At 37.6% G+C, this 25,846-nt stretch overlaps 1 protein-coding gene and 1 non-coding gene across 4 annotated transcripts in view; both read right to left on the bottom strand.

Moving 5' to 3' along the window:
* Positions 1-25,846, bottom strand: part of BCAP29 (B cell receptor associated protein 29) — a 47,694-nt gene that overhangs the window by 7,742 nt on the left and 14,106 nt on the right. For all 3 annotated transcript variants that reach the window (XM_060415013.1, XM_004007850.5, XM_060415014.1), the window contains exons 4-6: positions 24,989-25,139; positions 23,425-23,560; positions 18,906-19,014 (exon numbers count right to left, since the gene is read on the bottom strand). In XM_060415013.1, coding sequence (XP_060270996.1) covers positions 18,906-19,014; positions 23,425-23,560; positions 24,989-25,139 — 396 coding nt within the window. The remainder of the gene's footprint in view (positions 1-18,905; positions 19,015-23,424; positions 23,561-24,988; positions 25,140-25,846) is intronic.
* Positions 15,834-15,981, bottom strand: LOC114114658 (small nucleolar RNA U109). Its single transcript, XR_003589278.1, has one exon. It is a non-coding gene; the product is annotated as a small nucleolar RNA U109 (small nucleolar RNA).

Genomic DNA, 25,846 nt, shown 5'->3' with positions numbered 1-25,846 from the left:
TGGCTTAAAACTCAACATTCAAAAAACTAAGATCATGGCATCTGGTCCCATCACTTCATGGCAAATAGATGGGGAAAAAAATGGAAACAGTGACAGACTTTATTTTCTTGGGCTCCAAAATCACTCCAATCTGTGAATGCAGCCATGAAATTAAAAAATGCTTGCTCCTTGGAAGAAAAGCTATGACAAACTTAGTGTATTAAAAAGCAGAGACATCACTTTCCTGATAAAGGTCCGTACAGTCAAAGCTATGGTTTTTCCAACAGTCATGTATGGATGTGAGAGCTGGACCATAAAGAAGACTGAGTGCTGAAGAATTGATGCATTTGAACTGTGGTGCTGGAGAAGACTCTTGAGAGTCCCTTGGACAGCAAGGAGATGAGATTAGCTAATCCTAAAGGAAATCAACCCTGAATATTCATTGGAAGGACTGATGCTGAAGCTCTAATCCTCTGGACAACTGACGCGAAGATCCGACTCACTGAAAGACTCTGATGCTGAGAAAGATTGAGGGCAGGAGAAGGGGGCGACAGAGGATGAAATGGTTGGATGGCATCATAGACTCAATGGAAATAAGTTTGAGCAAATTCCGGAAGACAATGAAGGACAGGGGAGCCTGGCGTGCTGCAGTCCATGGGGTGGGACATGACTGGGTGACTGAACAACGAAACACCCTGTTTCTTGTCAAAACTTCAAGCTTATATTCAGCATCTACAGACCACTCTTTCCCAAAACCTATCTTTGTTATGATGATTGCAAACTAGTGATTTTCCAACTTCACCATTCAATCCAAATTTATCAGTCAGCACTGTAGTATAAAGAAGAGTCTTCCTTTCTTTCATATCCATCCATCCACCATCAGTATGAACTAGAAATAGATTCCTATTTTTAAAAAGGATTTATAACTCATTAATATACTTAATTTCCCCCAGGTCTGGCCAGGGGGAACCCCTTTCAGGCTGGCATTTATGTCCCTTGACTATGCCCCCAACAGTTTCTGGCACAAGATGTTCCAGATTTACCCTAACCTTTCCCAGGTTCAGCCTGGACTCAAGCATTACCAAATAGAACTTATCAGAAGGGTCTGCTTTTGAAAAAACTGAGGGTGGAAAAAATATTTTATCATTTTTACTAAGAGATGGGTGACCCTATTTCCTTAAGAATGATCACTTTCTTATACAAAGTAGAAAAATATGGGGTGTATAAGTGGCGTTTAAAGACATTACTTCAACATTTAAGTCAACAGTCTGTGTAGAAGCCAGTGAGCAAATGTGCAGAAGGGAAGAGTTATGTAAGATGGACTGGAGAAATTCTGGGAATCCTGAACTAGCTCTACATACAATTCTGCACATGCAGCCTTCAGAAGTTCTGTATTTGTAAATCTTTGAGGGTAGGATTTGAGGAAAGAAAGTGAGATTTATAAAACTTAAGTCACTTTTTTTTGCAAAATGTAATTAAATTTTAGGTTCTCTTGATAAACAGTTTGATGGTCTTCCCTCCTGAGAAGCCATCATATGGGTATTTTTATATATAAATGCGTAAGTCACTATCAACTGAAGTGTCTTTTGTATCAATACTTTCTTGACTATTTTGTCTAATTAAACTCTGCATTGTTCTACATCTGTGCTGTCCAACAGGTAGCCACTAGCTTTATATGGCTATCGAGCACTTTATTTAAAAAATTTTTTGTAACTGGAATATAACTGCTTCACAATGTTGTGTTACTTTCTGCTGTACAACACTGTATGAACTGGTTATATGTATACGTATGCTCCTTCCCTCGTGAGCCTCCCTCTTACCCCCTCCATCCTACTTCTCTAGGTCATCACAGAGCACTGGGCTGAGTTCCCTGTGCAACACTTTAAATATGGCAAGTGCAACAGAAGAACTGGGTTTTACATTAAATTTAAATTAAGTTCTGATTTAAATAGCTATACAAAGCTAATGGCTAGTGATATTAGACAGCTCAGCTTTATAGTTTCCTCACATTACTTCCATAGATCCATAAATCTAAATTCGGTATTAAAAACTGAATTTGACAACTTTAATGTGTCACTTAGTAAAGAAAGGCATGGGTTGGATGTGGAAGAGAGATTGCTGGCAGTTAGATTTCATAAGGACCCATAGCCACAACATAAAGATAATGCATTAGTTTTCAATTTGGGTATAAGGTATTTCCTAGAATATACTCATGGAGAAGGCGATGGCACCCCACTCCAGTACTCTTGCCTTGAAAATCCCATGGATGGAGGAGCCTGGTGGGCTGCAGTCCATGGGGTGGCTAACAGTTGGATACAACTGAGCGACTTCACTTTCACTTTTCACTTTCATGCACTGGAGAAGGAAATGGCAACCCACTCCAGTGTTCTTGCCTGGAGAATCCCAGGGATGGAGGACCCTGGTGGGCTGCCATCTATGGGGTCGCACAGAGTTGGACACGACTGAAGTGACTTAGCAGCAGCAGTAGCAGCAGAAGATACTCGAAAAAATAGAGCATGGTGTCATCTTCAGGACCTTCCTTACTAAAAATGTTTAAGAGTCTTGACTTGAGTATATAAAAAGCAAAGAATATTCTACAACTTAGTAATATCTGAGTAGTCTGTAATAGTGGTTTTAAAAATGTTGATCAGGAGCTTGTATTGAACAGTTCTTAATGTTAAAAATGACTTATACTTACATTTCTGACATGAATAAATTAATTAGATTTAATAAATCATATATCAACTCATTAAAAATACTATTACAACTTTCTTATTAAAAGATACTATTTTCTTATGAATTGTTAGGAGAAAGAATGAGTCAGGTGACCCTACGAATCTGTCAGAAAAGCTAGAAACCGTGTGTATAGCCTATTCAGAAGTTTCTTCTGATTATGAAGAAAGTACAAAGATGTAACAAAACAAATGCAGGCAAATCCTGTTTTTCTAGCACTTATCAAGCCAAGGCATGACCTGTGTTTCTTATTTTATTTGTATTTCAGTGGATATTAGTAAACCTAATGATTACTAGCTTACTGATTTACTGCAATTAGGAGAGGCTGTTACTGTCTAGGAGTCTTCTGGACTGTTTTCCAGTCCTTTCTTTACCTCTCATTTTATAAAAATGACAATATTCTGTTTTGGTTGTCTTCTACCCCCTTCTGGAACTGCCTTTATGACTAAGCGATTACATAAAGTTGTTATTTGACATTTGAATATGCTTCTTGTTTTATTTCAAACCATGTTATTTTGGAAACAGCATATATAGGGAAGACATCAGATAAGGAGGCTTGAGGTGATACATCTAAGTCACTATTTCAATTTTCCCATCTGCCAAAATGAACTATCACTTTCCAGTAGTGGTATGGAAATGTTGAGATATTTCATGAGATTACTGGACAGGTTCAGTTAGGCTCACTGGGAACTTTTAGAGGCACAAATCATTAATATAAAGAAAAACTCTAACTAATATTACAGTGACATGTAGTAAGCCAAAATGTTTGTGTAAAACGACATGCAAGCAGGCCAAAAATATCTGTGGTTTTCCAAGTGCCAAACTTACATTTATTGAGCTATTTGCACAGTGGGAAGTTGGTGAGACCGATGCACTGTGTAACTGTATCACTATGATTTCTATCTGAGATAACAGACAGTATCAACTAAACTCTGCCAGGAACATAAAAAAACATTTTTAGACCCATTGGCAAGAAAGCTCAAGTTGGCTGTGGTATACGAGGTATAAGGACTGCACTAGAGGAAAACTAATTTGAAAAGTGTTCATACATCTGGTTCTATTTTTGAGAACTCGAGAGTGGCATACCAGACTATTCAGTGCACTTACTCCTTATATGTACTGTTTCTTTACAGGGATCATCACTGGACGGTTAATCTACAGTAATAATTTCAAAATTCTTGGAAAGGACACACAAACATCTGTTCAGTAAGGGATGTAAGTTGTGGTTTTAATTATATTATGCTTGTTTTTGTATGTGGCTATCTTGTCAGGTATATGCAGGTAAGGTCTGTTTTATTCATTACTTCAAACATTACCTACGTTCTTTTAACGCCACACCCATATGTCGATAAGGTGTGTTGGTTCTACTTCCTTTCTCTCTCTCCAATCTATCCACTTCACTCAGTCACTATCACCACTCTCTTCATCTCTACTGAAATGGATTCCTCACCTTGTTTCTTGGCCACTCTAGTTCACTGTCCACAGTGATGTCAAAGAGACTGCTCACTCCGATGCCTAAGAACCCCACAACAGTGCTCCTCAGATGCAACATGTAAACATGGCACACGAGACCCTTTATGATGGATCCGAGACCTACTTTTCAACTTGTATCACTGCCTCCATCTTATTTTATGGTCCAGTCACAGTGAGTTCCTTGCAGTATTTCAGAAAGTACTACTCTTTCAGTTACATGCTCCTCATTTTCTTAAAACATCCTTGCTCACTCTTTTAACCTCCTTGCCTGACTCATTCTCTCCTACTTCATCTGGCTAATTAATATTTATTCTTTAAAATGTCAAGAAATTATTCTTGATCTCTTCTGTTGGTTTCTATTTCACCTTGAGCTTAATTTTATTATATCACTTATGCTGAAGTGTAACTATATCCCTGGGCTTCCCTGGTGGCTCAGTGGTAAAGAATCTCCTTGCAATGCTGGAGATGTGGGTTTGATCCCTGGGTCAGGAAGAAACCCCTGGAGAAGGAAATGACAACCCATTCCAGTATTCTTGCCTGGAGAATCCCATAAACAGAGGAGCCTGGCGGGCTACAGTTCATGGGGTTGCAAAGAGTTGGACATGACTTAGCAACTCAACAACAACAGCAAACTATGTCCCCAGCAGATTGTGGACTACTGAAGAAACAAAGCTGGACTTTCCTGGTGGCCCAGTGGTTAAGAATCTGTCTGCGAATGTAGGGTATATGGGTTTGATCCCTGGTCCCAGGAAGATTCCACATGCCGCAGAGCAACTGATAAGCCTGTGCGCTGCAACTACTGAGCTCATGTGCCACTCTTGAAGCCCCTGCACCCTAGAGTCCATGTTTCACAACAAGAGAGCAGCCCCTGCTTGCCACAACTAGAGAAGCCTGAGTGCAGCAACCAAGACCCAGGGTAGCCAACAATGTTTTTAAGAATTAAAACTTAAAAAAAATGAAGCTGTGTCTTGTCTTTCCATTCTGAGCACCCAGCACTGTGCCTAGCGTTTGTTGGGTATTTAAAATATGTTCCTTGAAGGAATTAAAGAGCAGACAAATGAAAAGTCTAAGCTTTAAGCATGTGAAAAATCCACTTGTGTGTAATCAGTTCAGTTTTGAAAATATGATAAATGTCAGGTAAACAATGGAGGACCATTTTAATCACTTGATAGGAATCTTGGTTTCAACTAAACCCAATTATATCTTTAATGAAAAAAAATTCAGGCTAGCTGGAAATTCACAGAGCAAATGGACTACTCATGATATTTTGATAAAAATATAATTGTTGCAAATATCTCATGCTAATTTAGAATTAAAAACCAAAAGTAAATACTATCACAGAATTGAGTTAAAAAACAAAACAAAACCAGAAAATACTTATTTTAGTAATGGGGCAAGATATATACAAGATAAGCCTGGAGTATCTTATAGAGTTAGAATGATGTACTCAAGAAAAAGATAAAACAACAACAACAAAAAAATCCACAATGATGAGGATACATCAAGGAGATACAGGAGTCAACTAAAGGAGTTCTCAATGACTAAAGCTGAAAAAAATGACCTGAGTAACAAAACAAGTAGTATTAAATTATAATCTGAAGTATAAAGTGGATATCCATGAGTTTTTCTGATATAAATAAATAGGGGTACGTAGACAAATCTGTGCAGAAGAGCTTCAATCATTTATTCAGATACTCTGTCCTCAAGGAGATAGGGCATAACCCCCTACCACTTCTTAATCTTAGGCCACAAATAGTGACTTTCCTTCCAAAGACTACACTGTGGAAATAAGGGGTTACAAAAGTAACTTTTTTTAGTGAGGTAGTGTCAAATACTACCTCAACCAAAAAATCAAGGTCAACATCAAGTGTAAATCATGTTGATAATATATTCTTAAAATCATGTAGTAAAAATGGCATTTTACCTCTGTGACTTTCCTCTCAAGTCCCATAACCCCAGTCTAATCATGAAAAATAGCAGATTCCAATTGAGAAACATTCTGCAAAAAGCCAGTACTTCTCAAAACTGTCACAGTCTTCAAAAATAAGTCTGAAAAACTACTGTAGCCAAGAGAAACCTAAGGAGATATGAAACTAAATGTAACATGGTATCCTGAATGAGATCCTAGAGTACAAAAAAGATCTCAGGTGAAAACTAAGGAAATCTGAATAAACTAGGGAGTTTTTCAATAATAATATATCCATGTTGATTCATTAATTATATAAATATAACATATTTGTGTGACACATGAATATTAGGAGACACTGAGCATGGGGAATATGATAATTCTCTGTACTATACTGCCTGTTGCTGCTAACTCTCTTTAGTCGTGTCCGACTCTGTGTGACCCCATAGATGACAGCCCACTAGGCTCTGCCATCCCTGGGATTCTCCAGGCAAGAACACTGGAGTGGGTTGCCATTTCCTTCTCCAACTATATTGCCTACTTTTGTATAAATCTCAATTATCCTGGTGGCTCAGATGGTAAAAGAATCTGCCTGCAATGCAGTAGACCCAGGTTCAATCCCTGGATGGGGAAGATCCCCTGGAGAAGGGCATGGCAAGCCACTCCAGTATTCTTGCCTGGAGAATCCCATGGACAGAGGAGCCTGGTGGGCACAAAGAGTCAGACATGACTGTAGCGACTTGGCACACAGCACACACATCCTAACATCAAGTTTAGTTTTAAAAAATTACAGTGGGAAAAAAGCCCACACAAAATACATATATATGGGACAAGATATAATAAAATTCATTAGGTTGTAAATAATATCTTAGTAAGAACCTATCTAATATGATTTTTTAACTTTAGTGTAAAATCTTCTGATGTTTTAAAATTATTATACATTTTAAAAACCCACCAAAGTGGTAATATTAAAAAAGTCACTGAGTGAGGAGTGAGGAAGGAAAGAAAAGCAAAAAATCTAGTAAAGCATGGACTTAATACATTTCAAGAATAACAAAAGTATAGGTTTCTTCATCTTCATGAGTAAGTCTTACATATAAACGGTTTAAGTTACTTAAGAGGAGGGTTGAGGGACAGTATGATTATAAACATCTTAAATTTAAAGTTAGGGTTTATAAAAATAGTTTTTATGAAATCTACATTAGAGTCAGTATGCACAACAAATATAGAAGGGTGGTGAGAATTAAGCTCCTTAACAATGATGATAAACCTTCACTATTTACATCAAGAATATGAAGAAGGAAAGTTTCTTCCAGTCTCTAACTATTCAGAGTTCATGAAACCTAAGAGCCCCTCCAAAGATTCCTAGTCTTCACAACTAGAGAAGATGAAGCTGTTACACAGATGAAACTGCCGTAAGGCAAGGGAGTCATCCATTCATCTATCCATTCATCAACATATGGAATGCCTACTAGGCGTCAGACTTTCTACTAAGTGAAAGGGTCTTTGTTCTCAGAATACTCATTTTCTAGTCTGGGAGGAAGACACTCAGGATGGAGTACATACAGCCACACAGAGATGGAGTACTCAGGAAAAGTTTCTCTGAAGTGGTGAAATTTAAGCTACTATCAGTTCTGTCTGCTAAGGGCACCTAGAAGCAAGGACACCCCAGTAGCACACTGAGGGTCCAGATCTTTCTTTCTATATACCATTCTTCACTGTAAGGCTCACTAGAGAAATGGTTGGAGAAGGCAATGGCAACCCACTCCAGTACTCTTGCCTGGAGAATCCCATGGACGGAGGAGCCTGGTAGGCTGCAGTCCATGGAGTCGCTACGAGTCGGACACAACTGAGCAACTTTACTTTCACTTTTTACTTTCACCCATTGGAGAAGGAAATGGCAACCCACTCCAGTGTTCTTGCCTGCAGAATCTCAGGGATGGGGGAGCCTGGTGGGCTGCCATCTATGGGGTCTCACAGAATCGGACAAGACTGAAGCGACTTAGCAGCAGCAGCAGCAACAGAGAAATGGTTGATTCAAAGGACGGAGGAGGAAAAGTACAAGATAAGCTTGGAATATCTAAAGTTACACCAGAATGGAAATGCTTACAGAATGGGGGCATGACAAAATGATAGGGAACCCAGCTTGAAAAGACTCCCATTGGCCAAATCTGAGATAATTGGAACACTAAAATAAAATCTACTGATGATATTAAACAGGCAAATCAATAAATAACTGTGGGAAAAATGAAAAAGCTCCTCTTTTAACAACAGAATGGCATTTAATAAATGGAGAATAAGGAAATTAGAAAATCACCATTTGGAAACTGTAAAAATAATAAGGAAAACATGAAGAGAGAGAAAAGGATAGGGCAAATATAAGACGTTATCATTTGGGTAACTGAGTGAGGACTACAGGGCTTTTCTTGGTAGTATTTCTGTGTCTCTTCTGTGATTTGAACTTATCACGTCTGAATAAAAAGTTAAAAGGAAAAAAAGTCTGCTGTGAAGCAGAACAGAGAAATGGGGCAGTAAGTGAAGGAATATGAAACAAAAGGTTTTTAACTTTTATTTTTGGGGATAGGAGGTGAGGAAGTAATTGCAGAAAACAAGAGCCCTTGAGAAGGATAATGGGGTTGAGAGTCACAGCAGGAGAAGAGGGACTAAAACTTGTAACCCAATGACATTCAGAGTTTGAGTCCAGTTGGGGGAGGATGGTAGTTTTGGTGGTAAGAAGACGAATTTCTTTTTATTAATTCTCTGAGTTCAATGAAGTAGGATGGATTTAGAATTTAGAAGTGAGATGAAAAGATCTAAAACAGGTCTGGAGAGTGAAAAAGTGAAGAATTTAGAGAAGTGCAATAGGACTGTCACAGTGTTTAGGGACCATTTGAATGCAGTGATTGTATATTTAAAACAAGAAGTTGGTTCTTTCAGCCATGTTGAGATGCTTATGTGCAGGTACAAAGTAGATGGATAAGTAGACTATCACCAAGGCTCAGACTTTGAGAGACACAAGGGAAACAGACAACGGGGGTTGGGGGCGGGGGGAGATGGGAGGAGAAAGGAGGTAAGTAGTTTGCAAGAGCCTAATTATGATGAACCTTGAAATCTAAATTGGGTAAGGAGGGAAGAGAAAGCATCAGTACTTGGGGGTGAGATTTGTTAGTATCTGTTAGCAACCAGGCCTGGAATACTGTATGTGCGCTAGGGACAAAGAGTTGATTTAGATGTGGCCCTGCCCTCCCAGAGAAGGCAACGGCACCTCACTCCAGTACTCTTGCCTGGAAAATTACATGGACAGAGGAACCTGGCAGGTTTCAGTCCATGAGGTCGCGAAGAATCAGACACGACTGAGCAACTTCACTTTCACTTTTTACTTTCGTGCACTGGAGAAGGAAATGGCAACCCACTCCAGTGTTCTTGCCTGGAGAATCCCAGGGATGGCGGAGCCTAGTGGGCTGCCATCTATGGGGTCGCACAGAGTCGGATACGACTGAACCGACTTAGCAGCAGCAGCTGCCTTCCCAGCACTTACAATCTAGTAAGAAAGATAAAAAATGAAAAATAATTTCTACAGAGTACACTACTAAATACATATCCACACAGAACTATGGAGGTCCAGAAGGAGGCCTTTCAACCCAGCTTGAAAGGAGGCAGTTTCAGGGAGGCTTCTTAGAAGTGGTGACGGGGAAGCTGAAGGATGAGGGCAGTAGAGGCAGACAGACCTGCAGTCGAAAGGGTCAAAGGAGAAAAATGATGAAACACCACTGTTAGGACAACTACCTGCTCCCATATTTAATAGAGTTCAGTTCAGTTCAGTTCAGTCGCTCAGTCGTGTCCGACTCTGTGACCCCATGAACCGCAGCACGCCAGGCCTCCCTAAAATTAAGACTGGACAAGGGTGGGGCTGGCAAAACTGGAGATAACGCTGGGGGCAGATCACAGAAGACCACGTGTGCCTTCCTGAAGTGCTATTATAAGGGCAACAGGAACTAATACAGAGTTTTAAACCCTGAAGACGCCAAATCAAATTGATGGTGTTGACACTCTAGTGGCAAAGTGAAGTTGCCAAACTAACGGGAGTGACATGCTTTAGAAGACTGCTTGCTTCGCACGAGAAGGAGTAAGATATTTTTTGGAATGGTAACAAAGGGGCAAAAATAATTATACTAAAGAGTAAACATTAATGAATGAAACAAAAAATAGCTCTATTTTTCATATGCAGAGAGAAAGGGGAAATGAATGATTTTGTGTGTGTTAGGTATTTTTCTACCTATTGTTAGGTATATGGTGCCTGCCCCTATCCTCTGGGGGACTATGAACATGAATGAGGTTTGTGGGTGAAATAAGCTATGATGATACTTATAAAGATTACTGGGACTCTGGACCAAGGAACCAATGAGCAGGCTTTATAATTTAATAAATAAAATCAGACCTATGTTATGCTCTTGGCAAAAGAAACAATATGTACATAAAGACTTCTTTCATAAATCTTAAGTTAGGTTGCTAAGTAATATATTTAAGAAAATTTTGGCTCTGTTGCTTAGCAAAGAATAATTGCAAATTATATAAATATGCTGGTTTTGCACTTGAAAATCCGGGTGTATGTTTTCGCAAAGCACTGTGTAGGTATAGCTTATATATACTGCTTCGAAGAGTATGTTTTATAAAGCAATCTCATGTGAAAGCAGAAGCAACACGTGAAATCTCTGATTTACAAATCATCATGTATGCAGAACTGAAGGAATCAATTGACTCTGACTATAAAAAATATATATATAGTTTTACTATATATAAGCATACATAATTCCTTAAATTATCGGATCAACATTCATTCAATGAGTACTTAGGTGTATAGCAAATTTTATAATTATATATATTAAAGCAGAAATCAATCTCTTCAATATCATCTCATTTATACTGAAAAAGGTATTCTTTATTTAAAGACCCTTAACAGGAGTCAGTTAGGGCCAGATTGCAAACATTTTTAGCTTTCTAGGCCATGCAGCGTCTGCCCAGTTTGCTTAACTCCGCACCCAGAAAACATGTTAATGATTGAGCAGGGCTTTGTTCCAATAAAATTTAATTTCTAAAATCAAGGCAGCAAGCTGGAGTTGACCCATGGGCCACAGTTTGCTGATCCCTAAACTAAAACACACTTGTAAGTCTTATCAGATTCTCTCAGATTATCAATTTATGCAAAAGAACTATAAAATAAAGTAGCAGAACATGAGAGGAGAGGACTCAAATTACACTTGAAATTTTAAGAAACTGCCTAAGAAGTTCCCCATTTATCTATTTTTCTTATAGAAAGAACAAATACTATATAGATACAGGATGCTGCAATGAGATTTTGCTTTAGGAAGGAGAGATTTTCTTCCTTTTTCAGCTCACTTTCCTGGCTGAATGCTTCCCATCCATTTTGAAAGTATCTTTAGAGTAGAGCTGTCCAGTTTAATTTCTGTGCCACATGCGGCAATTACACATAAACCTGAAACAAACTGATTCAATCAATATGTCTATCAACATATTCAGAGAATTATGCTTGATTACATTTTAATCATCTGAACATGCCATTATTTGGTATGCATTTAACACTCTCTACTCCAGTTTTTTTTTTTTTTTCAGTAAACTAACTCATATGTCACACAGAGGAAGGAGTAATTCGTAGTCACTTCATGTATATATGTTGGCATTCATCAAGGTTATAAGCTCTCCAGGGAAAAGAATATTTTCTCTTGCTGTAATGCCCCTTTGTAGAGCTAATGAAAGCTTTTCTTCAGGTAGCATCACTTATGCTTGCTGGCTTCCCGGGTAGTTAAGCTGGTAAAGAATCCACCTGCAATGCAGGAGACCCCAGTTTGATTCCTGGGTCAGGAAGTTCCCCTGGAGAAGGGATAGGGTACTCACTCCAGTATTTTGGGGCTTCGCTGGTGGCTCAGATGGTAAAGAATCTGCCTACATTGTGGGAGACCTGGGTTTGATCCTTGGATTGGGAAAATCCCCTGGAGGAGGGCACCATTCCAGTATTCTTGCTTGGAGAATCTCCATGGACAGAGGAGCCTGGTGGGCCACAGTCCATGGGGCCACAAAGAGTCGAACACGACTGAGTGACGAAGCACAGCACACATTGTCAATGCTGTGAAGGTCATCCTTGAGTTTCTGTCTTCAGTCACTATTTTCCCTGGAGCTATTCCTCTTGGTCACTGTATAACAATTATATAGTTTATTTTACATGAAAAGGGCCTGGAAACAGATAAGAAGCTCACAAAATGGAAAACATTACAACTAAATGGGAATGTGACAGGGAACCAAGCAGGAGAACATATCACTATGACATATTTGTTCCAGGAAATAGTCCACAGCAAGAAAGTCTCCTTCTTCTGGTTTGATAATAATGCTAACTGCATGTAGAGATAATATACACTAATCAATGGCAATATACCCTTTATTTAAAAATTAAAAAAACAACCTAAGAGTTAAAAGCTGACTAAAGGGATGGGTCATATACTTTATTTGATTTAAATAACTGATGTATTGTTAATAACATATAGTCTATTGCCATATCCATCAAATAATCTATGCTATTTTTTAAAAATATGGACTTTGCTTCAAAGGAAAAGAAGGAGATATTAAAGAAGCAGAAATTTCCAGATAAGTAAACAGAGGAGAAAATACATGTGTTTTCTTACTCAAAGCATAAAAACATTTGTTAAAAGGTCATAAAGCAAAAAACATAATATGACTAAACCTACCAATTTTTTAAAAAGCACTGCAAAATTAAAAATAAGATGGTGGCTTTGATATAAGTGCAAGTTAAAGATAGTTGAGTTTACACCCACAAGAATTTGCAACTGTAAGATATGCTTAGTTTGGACTTTGAGAATTTATTTTTAGCTAGATAGATGGCTCAAACAGTTACTTTGCAAGAAACTAGAAAACCCACAGTTTTAAATCTATCTTATTCTTGTTTAAGACTCAAGAGGCAGAAATACAGGGTTACTGATATACAGAATAGTAATTTTTCTGTAATTTTCTCTTATCTCGATCTTCAGTATCTCTTGTAAAGCACTTCAACTATTTTTACTCTCTGGTCCCCATGTTAGCTATGACTTGTGTATTACTGGCTTTAGAGGATGATGATTAAAAAACAAAAGAAAACTCAAACATGCTTAGGGTAGAGAAGCTGGTCTGTAAAAGGAAATGCTAGAATGTTATTTCTTTTCAAGGTAAGCCATGGTGAAATGGAAGCATTTATCCAGGAACAGAGTTGAGTAAACTAGTTGAGAGTTGAATAAAATAACTAGTTAATAAACTTGAAGTTTAAATAGGATTAGAAGATTCTGTTTCCTGATTCAAATCTAAGGTCCCCGTTATACGTTGCCAATACCTAGGTACACAGAATGGGCCTTTACACTCAGTTTCTATTCTACTTGTACAGACTTTGAGTAACGTTTAAAATTTGCTTGATCTCCAGCAATAGCACTCCTCTGAAGAAAACTAAAACACCAATTAGAGAACATAAGATACATGTACCTCACTGTAGCATTAGTGATTCCAAGATATGGAAACAACCTAATTACCCATCAATAGATAAACGGGTAAAAAAAATGTGACACACACACACACACACACACCCAAACACACACCACGGAATATTTGTTGTTGTTTAGTTGCTAAGTTGTGTCTGACTCTGTGATACCATGAACTGTAGTCTGCCAGGTTCCTCTTTTCATGGGATTTCCCAGACAAGAATATTATTATTACTCAGCTATAAAAAAGAATGAGATCTTGCCATGTGTTACAACATGGTTGGACCTAGAAGGGTGTAATGTACAACCCAGAAGGTAGGCTAAGTGAGATAAGTCAGACAGAGAAAGACCAATACTGTATTATTTCACTTTTATGTGCAATAAAAAAGACAAACAAATGAACAAACATAACAAGATACAAAGTTATATATAGAGAATAAACAAGTATTTGCCAGGGGTGGGGATGGGGGAGGGGGAAGTTAAGGAGAAGAAAGAAACAGGTGAGGAGATTAAGAAGTACAAATTTCCAGACTTCCCAGGTGGTCTAGTGGTTAAGACTCAGCCCTTCCACTGCAAGGGGCATAGGTCAGATCCCTGGCTGGGGAACTAAGATCCTGTATCCTACATTATAACAATAATAATGGTAATAATAATAATAATAATAATAATAATGATGATGAGAAGCCTAGAAGAAACTTAAAAAAAAGGAAGTACAAATTTTCAGTTGCAAAATAAATGAGCCACAGGTATGAAATGTACAGTGTGGGGGATACAGTCAATAATTCTGTGTTATCTTTGTATGGTGACATGGTAATAAGACTTACTGTGGTGATCAGTTTGAAATGTTTAAAACATCACATCACTATGTTGTGTTAAAGGAGCTAGTATAGTGCTGTAAGTCAATCCCACTTCAAAAACACACTCATAGAAAGAGAGCAGAGTGGAGGGAGGGGGAGTTAGAGGAAGGCAGTCAAAATGTGCCAACTTTCAGTTATAAGATAAGTAAGCTCTAGGGATGTAATGTGGAGAAGGCAATGGCACCCCACTCCAGTACTCTTGCCTGGAAAATCCCATGGATGGAGGAGCCTGGTGGGCTGCAATCCATGGGGTCGCTAAGAGTTGGACACGACTGAGTGACTTGACTTTCACTTTTCACTTTCATGCATTGGAGAAGGAAATGGCAACCCACTCCAGTATTCTTGCCTGGAGAATCCCAGGGATGGGGGAGCCTGGTGGGCTGCCATCTGTGGGGTCGCACAGAGTCAGACATGACTGAAGTGACTTAGCAGCAGCAGCACCAGCAGGGGTGTAATGTACAACATGATTAATACAATTAACACTGGTGTATGTTAGTTTGGAAAGTTGTTAATCCTAAGAGTTCTCAACACGAGAAAAAAATTTTTTTCTATTCTTTAATTTTGTAATGAGATGAAGGATGTTCACTAAACGTGATAATCATTTCATGATGCGTGTATCGATAAATCAAATTATTAAACTGTACACCTTAAACCTGCATGATATGTGCTCAGTTGCTAAGTCGTGTCTGACTCTTTGTGATCCTATGGACTGTAATCTGCCAGGCTCCTCTGTTCATGGAACTTCCCAGGCAAGAATACTAGAGTAGCCTGCCATCTCCTACTCCAGGGGATCTTCCCGACCCAGGGATCATACCGGTGTCTCCTGCATCCCTTGCACTGGTAGGTGATTCTTGACCACTGAGTCACCTGGGAATCCCACACCTTAAACTTATACAGTGCCATTTGTCAATTATATTTCAATAAAACTAGAAGAAAAATAAATAAAAATTTGCTTTATCCTCAATAGGTTGCTTTTTAAGGATAGTTATGCTCCATGTTAAATGATCTTACAATGAATAAGTTATTTGAATGGGTTTCCCTGGTAGCTCAGCTGGTAAAGAATCCACCTGCAATGCAAGAGACCCTGGTTCTATTCCTGGGTCAGGAAGATATGCTGGAGAAGGGATAGGCTACCCACTCCAGCATTCATGGACTTCCCTGGTGGCTCAGCTAGTAAAGAATTCATCTGCAATGTGGCAGATTCTTACATTCCACCTTACAATGAATGTTATTTGAATAGTTCCCCCCAAAATTGCTGATGGAAAGAAAAAGAAAGGGAAGATCAAAGAAGAAAGAATAATGGCAGGGTCAAGGAATTTGTCTCAGTCACTTTTTTTTTTTCTTTTCCCGTTATGTAGGAGACATACACTAGACACTAGACACTAGACATACACATCAACTTCTCCTATTAGACTGCTAGCCCTGAGAACTTTCAATGTAGCATGCGACGGATACTTCTGCTCCTAAAGGAATGAGGAAGAGACATTTTCATGTACAACTCAACCACACTTAAAATCACTGCCTGGATGCATGCAATGACTGAATGATACATATTTCCTCTAGTTTTAAGAATAAGTACTGAGAAGGTATTAAGAATAAATCCTGGGAAGCTCTCCTGGGAAGAATCTTTTGAAGTCAATCTCCTTGGATATCAGAAAGTTTTCTGCTACATACAAGGTCTATTTTTATTGTGAGGGCTTGTGAACTTTGTAAATTCTTCAGAGCTTAAGTTCTCATTTTTCATGGCAGTGCCCTTTCCCAATTACTCCACACACTGGGACATCAGAGCTACCATTAAACAGATCATTAAAAATGACAGATCAGGTCCTTACACCTGACTAAGTTAGTCTTGAGTGTAAATTGGATGCTTGGGGACATGCATGCTCTCCTTTGGCTCACTAGGGTCATATGACTGCACTGGAGCACAGGTCATTTACTAACTAACTGGTGAAAAATCTGAGTTGGTGTTTAAAAACTGATGGAGATTTTGGCACTGCTGATAGAGTGAGTGCTCTTAATACTGCTTTCAGAATAATACTTTCCCAATTTGGATTGAATCAGTTTAAATAGACATTTGTATCTGTGCTTTACTTCCACTAATATATTTGGAGAAAATGTTTCACCAAGATTATAAAGAAACACTAAGGGTAAGACCATGCATAAGGACAATATTCTATTTACCTCTTTGAAAAAATATACCACACTGCCTTTCTACTCAATTTTTAAATATAAGAGAACTTTCTGAAACATTTCTTAAGCACCATCAGTCTTAATGCTCTCAATTTTTAGAAATCTATGAACATTATTTGAATGGTACTATATACAAAGCATTGTGCTGCTGAACTCATCCATACCTTGAACTACTAATTTATTTCTTAGTTCTTGTCTTAATGAATTTGACTAGTATAGGTCAAGAGAACACAGCCAGGGTTATACCTCCATTAGAAATAGAACTTGGATCTTCTCAACGTCAGTAACAATGTTATCTAAAATAAAATGTGTTCATAAAATACTACACTCCTTGCAGAAACCAAACAGAACATACTCAAACAGGTAAAATCTGCTTTACCTCCACCTTGATTCACTTTGAAAGTAGTTCTGCAGTCTATACTTCAAATAGGAAAATTGCAATCACTTGTTATCTGATCATAAACAAAATGCCTATATTATAAAAGAGTTCATCTTCTCCAAACATCTGAATTGTCAAAGAAATATTGAGCTTCTTTATATTACTCAAAATAACACTGAGTTTAGGGTTATATATCTGACTTGTGAAGTTAAAACTCAAAATACATGAGTTGGATTTTTTAAAAAGCAAAGGGAGGAAAAAACTAAGCTGGCTAGGGTTAAGAGAGGTAGTATGGCACACAACCTCCTCTTGTCTGCCTTTTATTTCTGTCCTACTCTGCTTACAACTAAAGGAAAAGGATCCTTGGCAGATATTTAAAAAAAGCAGGAATTTAAAATAATTTTTTAAACTAATTAAAGGTGTTTTGGAAATAGTCCCTTACATTCTTCAGAAGGATTACCAGCAATATTTTGTGTTGGGTAAAAAAAGAACACTATTTCTCTTCTGAAATGTCTGATTACTAAATTTATTTTCATACAAATGCTAAAACTTCGTGATCGTGTTCCAAATTATTTGGAACTGCAGAAGAGCCAAAAGTACAACTATGAGAAGATTTAGAATTTTGAGCTATACTATACCAAACACACCATCTACCACTTTGTCTGGAAGAGTAAATTATTTTTTAACTTACTGCTTCTAAATGATTTTTTTTTTACTTTAAATAAGAAGTAGGAAAGTGACTATACATTTTATATCAGATGAAATACCCTACGGATTTTTTTAAGCAATTAGCTTTTATCTTCAGGCTTTCCATTTCAAATGCAAATACATCTTGATGAACTCAACTCCGTCCAAACAATAAACATAATCAACAATAGCCAGGTGTATTACAGAAAATTATACTGAGGCCTATTTTTTTTAAATCTAAACTTACAAATGGCATAAAGTATTTTTATTCAATTACTGAATGTTTTCCAATTTATTTCCAACATAAAGCAGTGGAAGAGATCTGAAATTGGAGAAGGCCTATGCATTGATCACTATCTTGACTCTGCCTGAGAGGTTCCCAGTATCTGGACAACATCAAGGACTATCTGTCATAAGCTGGAATGTTGCTCAGGGGTCAAGCCATCACCTTTGAGGCAGTTTCTTGGATGACATCAGATTTAGAACTTTTCAGTGCTATGCAGCTGCAGGCAATAATAATTTGTTCCTTGTCTAAGAATAAGAAGATACTAAAAGAACTGTTTTTCAAAAAAACAAAAAATGCAGAAGAAATAGCTGCCTTCAGGGAAATGGGAGTTGGGATGTCCTACCCCAAGTCCTTACTGCAATGTATTTTGGAATCAGACACTGAACTGTCTACTGACATCCCAGTCTGTGGCTTACTCTGTCCATATCACTTCTTTCAAGGAACATTTTCCTTATATCTGGCAGGTAGAAAATATTAGGGCTTATCTCAAGCCCTAATATTGTAACCTTATCTTATAACCAAAACTTTTCCCCTGTCATTGTTTCTTTCAGAAGCAATGTACTATGATGAAAAACTGTGATAATTTTCCGAATGTATTTACAAGCAACTTTTCAGGAACATAGGTCTTTTGCTAAGGCAGGAACATTTGTATTTACAACACAGATCTGAAACACCTACATGTTTGTCTGTAAAACAGAGCATGTTTCTCTTGGCTGAAACAATGTTTTATCTTCATATTTGAGCAGGAATTTGTAAATAGGTCACCCTTGGTATTTTAGCCAGAAGAACATGTAGCCACTGGTTTTGTTTTAGCAAAAGCAGTGAAGTTTAACAGCATAAAATATGATACTTCTACTTTTGTGCAGGCATACAACGTTACCATCTGAAGCCTTCTTTAATTCAGTTTTCAGTTTTTCTTTGTCTTCTTCTAGTTTTTTATTTTCTGCTTCCAAAACATGTTCTTCTTCCTTGCCATAGTTTTTCAAGAGCTATCAGAAAAGAGAGTTATAGAAAGAAGTAATCTTAGATTGTAATAGACAGACATTTTTTTAGGAAAAGAGCTAAATAACGTATTTTAAATTATTGGCCTTTATTCTCTGTCCTTTTTAGTGCTTTATACTTTTTTACAATGTAAACTTCTGTTAACAGAAACCTGGTTTTTGGCAAACACACACACACACACACACACATTTTTTCTATGATTGAAACCTCTGAAATGAAAATAACAAGAGTTTCTGGCTGGGCTACAATTAAAATTATATTTTCAAAAGTATTCAGATAAAACATATCTTTTCTTTAATATGTGATGTTAATCTAAGGAAAAAAAATAGTTCTGAGGATAATATTAATTGGAAAGCCTTTATGTTCCAACTGCAGAGCAGTCTACTCAGACTAGTTTTATACTGATGATTTGTAAGAAAAACACATGTTTTCAGGATAGAAATGGGGAAGTGGAGTATGACAGGGCCACCTCTATGCTTGGACAATTCTACCTAATTTACATTGAATGGTCTCCAAATTACTTTTATCCAGTTAATCTTTCATAATATTCTTTGTATTTTCAAATCTATTCTGGCTTTTAAAGTGTTTGTTTTATGTTTGTAGCTTATCTTTTCTAGGCAAGAAAAATTAAGATCTGAATAGTAAAATATTTGATTAAAATAAAAACATCATGGGGTAAAAATTTCATAGCCTGGATGGAAATCATTAGTGTTAATAGAAGTAAGTAGCTGACATTAAAAAGAACACTTTCAGATGTTTAGTTAAAGATGTTAAATTAATGTTTGAAAAATAGAACATGTACATATTGACATGGGTTATTTGACTAAGTAAAAAGGCAGCAATTTGATACAGAAACCCTCAACAGTCAGGAAAAAAAAATTAACTCAGGACAATTTAAAATAGACTGACATAGAAAAGAATTTCTACTGTAGGGTGATTTCTTTCCTAATGTAAACTGACATATTAAAACACTGATATATTAAACAAAACAAGAGGAAGTTCTACTTAGCACTGCTACTACTACAAGCAAATATTCTATAATACTATGTAGTACAAGGAGTTAAAATATAACAGAAATACAATCTTTTGCTCTCAGGTTAACTCAGGCGTGAGGAGAAGGCAATGGCAACCCACTCCAGTACTCTTGCCTAGAAAATCCCATGGACGGAGGAGCCTGGAAGGCTGCAGTTCATGGGGTCGCTAGGAGTCGGACACGACTGAGAGACTTCACTTTCACCTTTCACTTTCATGCACTGGAGAAGGAAATGGCAACCCACTCCAGTAGTCTTGCCTGGAGAATCCCAGGGACGGGAGAGCCTGGTGGGCTGCTGTCTATGGGATCGCACAGAGTTGGACACGACTGAAGCAACTCAGCAAACTCAGGCTAGTGGAAATGATGAGATGAACATAAATGCTGTAGCACGAGATCAAATACAATACTGCTGTGCTACAACAGAGATCAGGCAGATCCAAAGGAGGGATTGAAACTCAAATGAATATGTCATCCCAAGAATATTTTTTTAAGAGATAAAGAACTGAAGTACTTACTAAAACTGAAGAAGTCTCATATCTTTAACATTAAAAAAAAAACTTCACTAATGCACCTATAAACCTGTTCAACTTTATTACTGAATTATTATTATGTGTAACTTAATGCTGGAGGAAGACCAAGAGCCCTGGAATCTGAAATGCTATGGCTACCAGCTACAGTGATGCACATGTAAACTGTCCTGCCCACCCTACCCCACCGGGGTAAGCGGCTGGGAAAAAACAAGTAAGCAGTAAAGCTCCATCACTGTTATTTTAAAGCAGGCATATATAAGTTAATTGGTCTTTCATAAGTATTTCACCCCGTATCATAGCAGAACGGGGTCCCAAGCACCATCTGCAAGTCATTTCGTGGGCTAGCATATGATCAAAGGGAACAAAACAATGTGGTTTTGGAGTGTGGATTCTAGAGGAAGGCTACCTGTCTGGATTCAAACCTTAGTTCTGTCTCTTATTAGTGGAATGATTTTATATAAGTCACTTAACCTTTCTGTGCCTCCATTTCTTCATCTATAAAATGCAAATATTAACAGCACCAACCTCTTAGGGTGGTTGCAACAATTCAAAGAGTTAATACCTTACTGTAAAGCCTGTGAACAATGTGAGCTATTATTTATAAACCTGAGACCCAGAACAAATGTGGTGACTTGCCCCAGATCACAGTGCTAATTAATTACTGGCAGATTTGGGACTGGCACCCAAATCTCTTGAACTTTAGGGTAAAACACTTTCCACTAGATAATGTGTCTCTTATAGAGAATGAAGAGATGTTTTTACCATTATAAAATGAGATCAAAGGACAGAAAATGAAGCAAATAATATTAACGTACAAAATAAGTCTGACTGTATTGCTGAAACAATGGTGACATACTGTTTGTCTCTGAACACAGAAACACTGACACAGCTTAACGACCAATTGAAAGTTACATGACGTCTATGGACCAAAGCATTTTTCAAAACAGAACAAAAAAAAGTAAAAATAGAAACCAGTGCTTATTCTTTAAATGTTTCCCTAAAAGATGCTGTTAAAATCTACCCAAAGAAACATTTCTGAATCCTATTTGTGTAGTGGTAATAAGGCAGACATCATAAATAAAACATGGATTTTTGAACAGGTGACCATGATACTGTAGCATCAAAACTATTTTTTTTTGCAATGAGTTTTCCCTTATTTAATAGGTGGTGGAGAAGACTCTTCCGAGTCCTTTAGACAGCAAGGAGATAAACCTTGTCAATCTTGAAGGAATCAACCCTGAATATTCATTGGAAGGACTGATGCTAAAGCTGACGCTCTAATACTTTGGCCATATGATGTGAACAGTCAACTCATTGGGAAAAAATCTGATGCTGAGAAAAATTGAAGGCAGGAGAAGGGGGTGACAGAGGACGAGTTGGTTGGATAGCATCACCAACTCAATGGACGTGAGTTTGAGCAAACTCCAGAGACAGTGAGGACAGGGAAGCCCAGCGTGCTGCAGTTCATGGGGTGGCGAAGAATCAGACATGATTTAGCAAATGAACAACAACAATAGTTTTAGAGAGCTTTATATTGTTCTAGTTAATAGGTAACTCTTTTAGAATAAAAGGTGATGCTTAGAGTTCTTTCTGTAAGAGGCTCGGCTTTAGGATTTGGCTAATTCTCTACTGTTAGACTTACAACACTTTTTATGTGAAAGTCGCTCAATCTTGTCCAGCTCTTTGCAACCCCATGGATTATGCAGTCCAGGAATTCTCCGGGCCAGAATACTGGAGTGGGTAGCCTTTCCCTTCTCCAGGCGATCTTCCCAATCTAGGGATCAAACACAGGTCTCCCGCATTGCAGGTGGATTCTCTACTAGCTGAGCTACAAGGGTAGTGCAAGAATACTGGAGTGGGTAGCCTACCCCTTCTCCAGCAGATCTTCCCGACCCAGGAATCGAACTGGGGTCTCCTGCATTGCAGAAGGATTCTTTACCAACTGAGCTATCAGGGAAGCCCTTACATAAATATAATTTGATGTAATTTATAATTGATTGCACTTTATTAATCTGTAATAGGGAGATAATCTTATTGCATTATGTTAGAATTGTTTAAAAAAATGTTTCACTTATGAATGGTTCTTTTGACTTTTTTCCCTAAGAGGCAGAATTAGGAAAACTTATAGGTTATAGGGCTTAACATGAACTGAAAACACTCAAGCTATGAGATCTGACTCCTAAATTTTAAAGTTAAGAAAAAAAATACCCAAAGTAATTTTTGTATCTTCCATTTTCTCATTTGTTCTTTTTACTTGACATGGAAAACATCAGTAAATGATTTTCACTCTCCCTGAATAGCAGGGGAAAGACAGCATAGGGTTCTCAAAGAATTATTAGCAACATAACCCAAATTAAGAGACTGAAAATATTATATGCCATCTTCAATCTATATCAACTATTTTTCTCTGCTTCTTACATAAACATCATTTAAAGAAACACACACACACACACACACACAATGTCTTAACAGTAATTTAACTGAATGGGAAATGGAAACTTAAGAGAGACTTATTAAAACTTGCCTTATGTTATAAAGTAAAATTAACGGTAATAAAGGAACTAAAATTCATATTCTCAGAACTTTTTCTCCTTGAATCACAGGAAGTAGGTCCAATGGCATTAATCTACTACTGAGGGAAACTGTGAGAACTCAGAAATCTAAAGGTAATAAAATACTTCTGGAACAATCATATTGTAGAATTCTGTTATTTATGGTCATTTTCTGCTCATAAAATATAAAAATGCTCTTTTTGAGGCCGAAAAAAATATACCACCCCTTGGGAATACCAAAAAACATTTACACCAGTTTTTTTGAAAAAAAAATTTAAATACCCGTTTCAGTCTTTCATTTTCTTCCATGAATTTTTTGGCAGCCTGGTTAATATTTTCTGCTTGACGTTTAAGTACTCCTTTGTTTGACAGCTCTTTTGCCAGCTGAGTGATAAGGGTAACCAGACGTCTCAACACTCTAAGAAAATAAAAAAAATGTCAGAGTAGTGTATAACTAGACTAATCCCTAAGAACTGTGAATTTAAGCACTAATTATTCAGTAACTCCCCTTCAGGTGTGGGTGTGGTAGTATTTAAGCAAGGGAGGATGTTTAAAGAAGTGTGTGTTCAGTCACTCAGTCATGTCTGACTCCCTGTGACCTCATGGACTGTAGCCTGCCAGGCTCCTCTGTCCACGGCATTCTCTAGGCAAAAATACTGGAGTGGGTTGCCATTTCCTCCTCCAGGGTTTAAAGAAGACAAATACATAATCCAAGTCCTAGTTAAAAGAAGCCTGTGTCTCATTTCTTTGAAATTTTTGCCAGAAGACTAACTTTTAGAATGTGGGTTCAGTGGGACTTACTTATTTTTCTCTGAAGAGGACTTTGGCCAGGAGGAGAAGAAAGAGAATTTTGGACATTGTGGCAGGGCCAGTAAGAAATTATCCCCCTCAGTTCAAAATGTGCTATGTAAAGAGCACTGTGCAGGATTTCCCTTATGGTCAGTGGTTAAGACTTGAGCCCCCATGCTTCTAATGCAGGGGGCATGGATTCAATCCCTGGCTGTGGAAATAAGATCCCACATGCCTCTTGGTCAAAATAAATAAATAAAAAGAGCATTGCGGAAGGCTGGCTAAACCTAAAAACTACTCTCCTATTTGTATTGATGAGTAACCTCCATTGTTACTAATAGTAATTGTTATCTTCAAGTATCCAATTCAAGAACTGCTAAGTATTAATTACTATGCCAGGCATTGGGGATATAACTGGAAACAAGACAATGGTTCTGCTCTCAAAGAGTTTAGGCTTTAGTTGGGGAGGCGAGAGTTAAAACAGTATTTAATTACAACCATGAGTAATTAAATGACACTTGGAAGAAAAGTATACACACTACACATTCTATGGGAGTGTACAATAGGAGACCTACCTACTTTGGGGAAATGATGGTCACAGGTCTCAGCTCACCTGAGAAAGGAGCTAAGGATGAGTAGAAATTAACCAGGGAGAGAAGGAAGGGAAGAGTGTTTTGGCAGAAGGAAAAGTTGGTGTGAAGACCCTGAAGTAGGAAGGAGTTGGGTACACAAAAGGAACTCAATAAATATTTGTTGCAATAATGAATGAATGAGTTAAGGAGCAGCAAAGGACAGTGTGGGTGCAACGGTGGTTTATGTGTCAGAAAAGAGTATAAGAGGAGGCTCCAGAGAGCAGCAGGGGTGAGATCCTGCAGGACCTTATGGGCCTATTAAACCTACCAGCCAGGATTATTATTTGTTATTTGGGTCTGCCATCTGAGTTCTTTCAAATAAGATGTTACTGTGTTAAATAGTACAGAAGAAAAATCTACACTGTAGGTGGAAAAAATGAGAAACATAAATCATGTTTTAAAATTGTGCTTAAAAGAAAACTTACAGCCAGAAAAATAATGAAAATCCAGAAATGTAAAGATTTCTTTGAGACCTGAAGAGTTTCATTTGTGTATGTTCATAGGCAGCAGGTCTGCTGGCTGAGCTCTTCTCAATAGTATGAGTTGAGGAATATTTTCTTACTTCTCTCACAGCATCTATTAAAGAAAAAGAGGAAACACATTGCTTTTGGCTTTTAAGAATATAAGATTATTAATATAATGGAAAGCAGATTTAGCCCAAGTGACCTAACTTTTAGATAATGAACTTTAGCTAGGGGGTCTCTTTATAATACACGGGAGGATGTTATGCTCAAAATAGATGCCAGTGGTAAACCTTGAATGTAACAGTATTTTGCTTTTTCACTATTCATCTAGGAGTTACCATCACTGCACTGTCTCTAGTATCTGGCTACACTGCATTAAAATTAAACCTATTTTAATTTTAAATAACATATATAGGTCATATGCCATTACAATCAATTCCAGGCTAACCCATTTCTCTTATTGCACTAGCATTTTTATTACATCTACTATAATTTTTTACAGTGGAAGTGACAAATAGATTCAAGGGATTAGATCTGGTGCCTGAACTATGGATGAAGGCTTGTGACATTGTACAGGAGGCAGTGATCAAGACCATCTCCAAGGAAAGAAACAGCAAATAGGCAAAATGGTTGTCTGAGGTGGCCTTACAAATAGCTAAGAAAAGACGAGAAGAGAAAGGCAAAGAAGAAAAGGAAACATATACCCATTTAAATGCAGAGTTCCAAAGAAAAGCAAGGAGAGATAGGAAAGCCTTCCTCAGTGATCAATGCAAAGAAATAGAAGAAAATAATAGAATGGGAAATCTCTTCAAGAAAATT

This window comes from Ovis aries, chromosome 4 (genome assembly GCF_016772045.2).
Source record: "Ovis aries strain OAR_USU_Benz2616 breed Rambouillet chromosome 4, ARS-UI_Ramb_v3.0, whole genome shotgun sequence".
In the NCBI taxonomy this organism is placed as follows: domain Eukaryota; kingdom Metazoa; phylum Chordata; class Mammalia; order Artiodactyla; family Bovidae; genus Ovis; species Ovis aries.
Note: the sequence above shows the minus strand (reverse complement) of the source record. Positions and strands in the feature narration are given on the sequence as shown.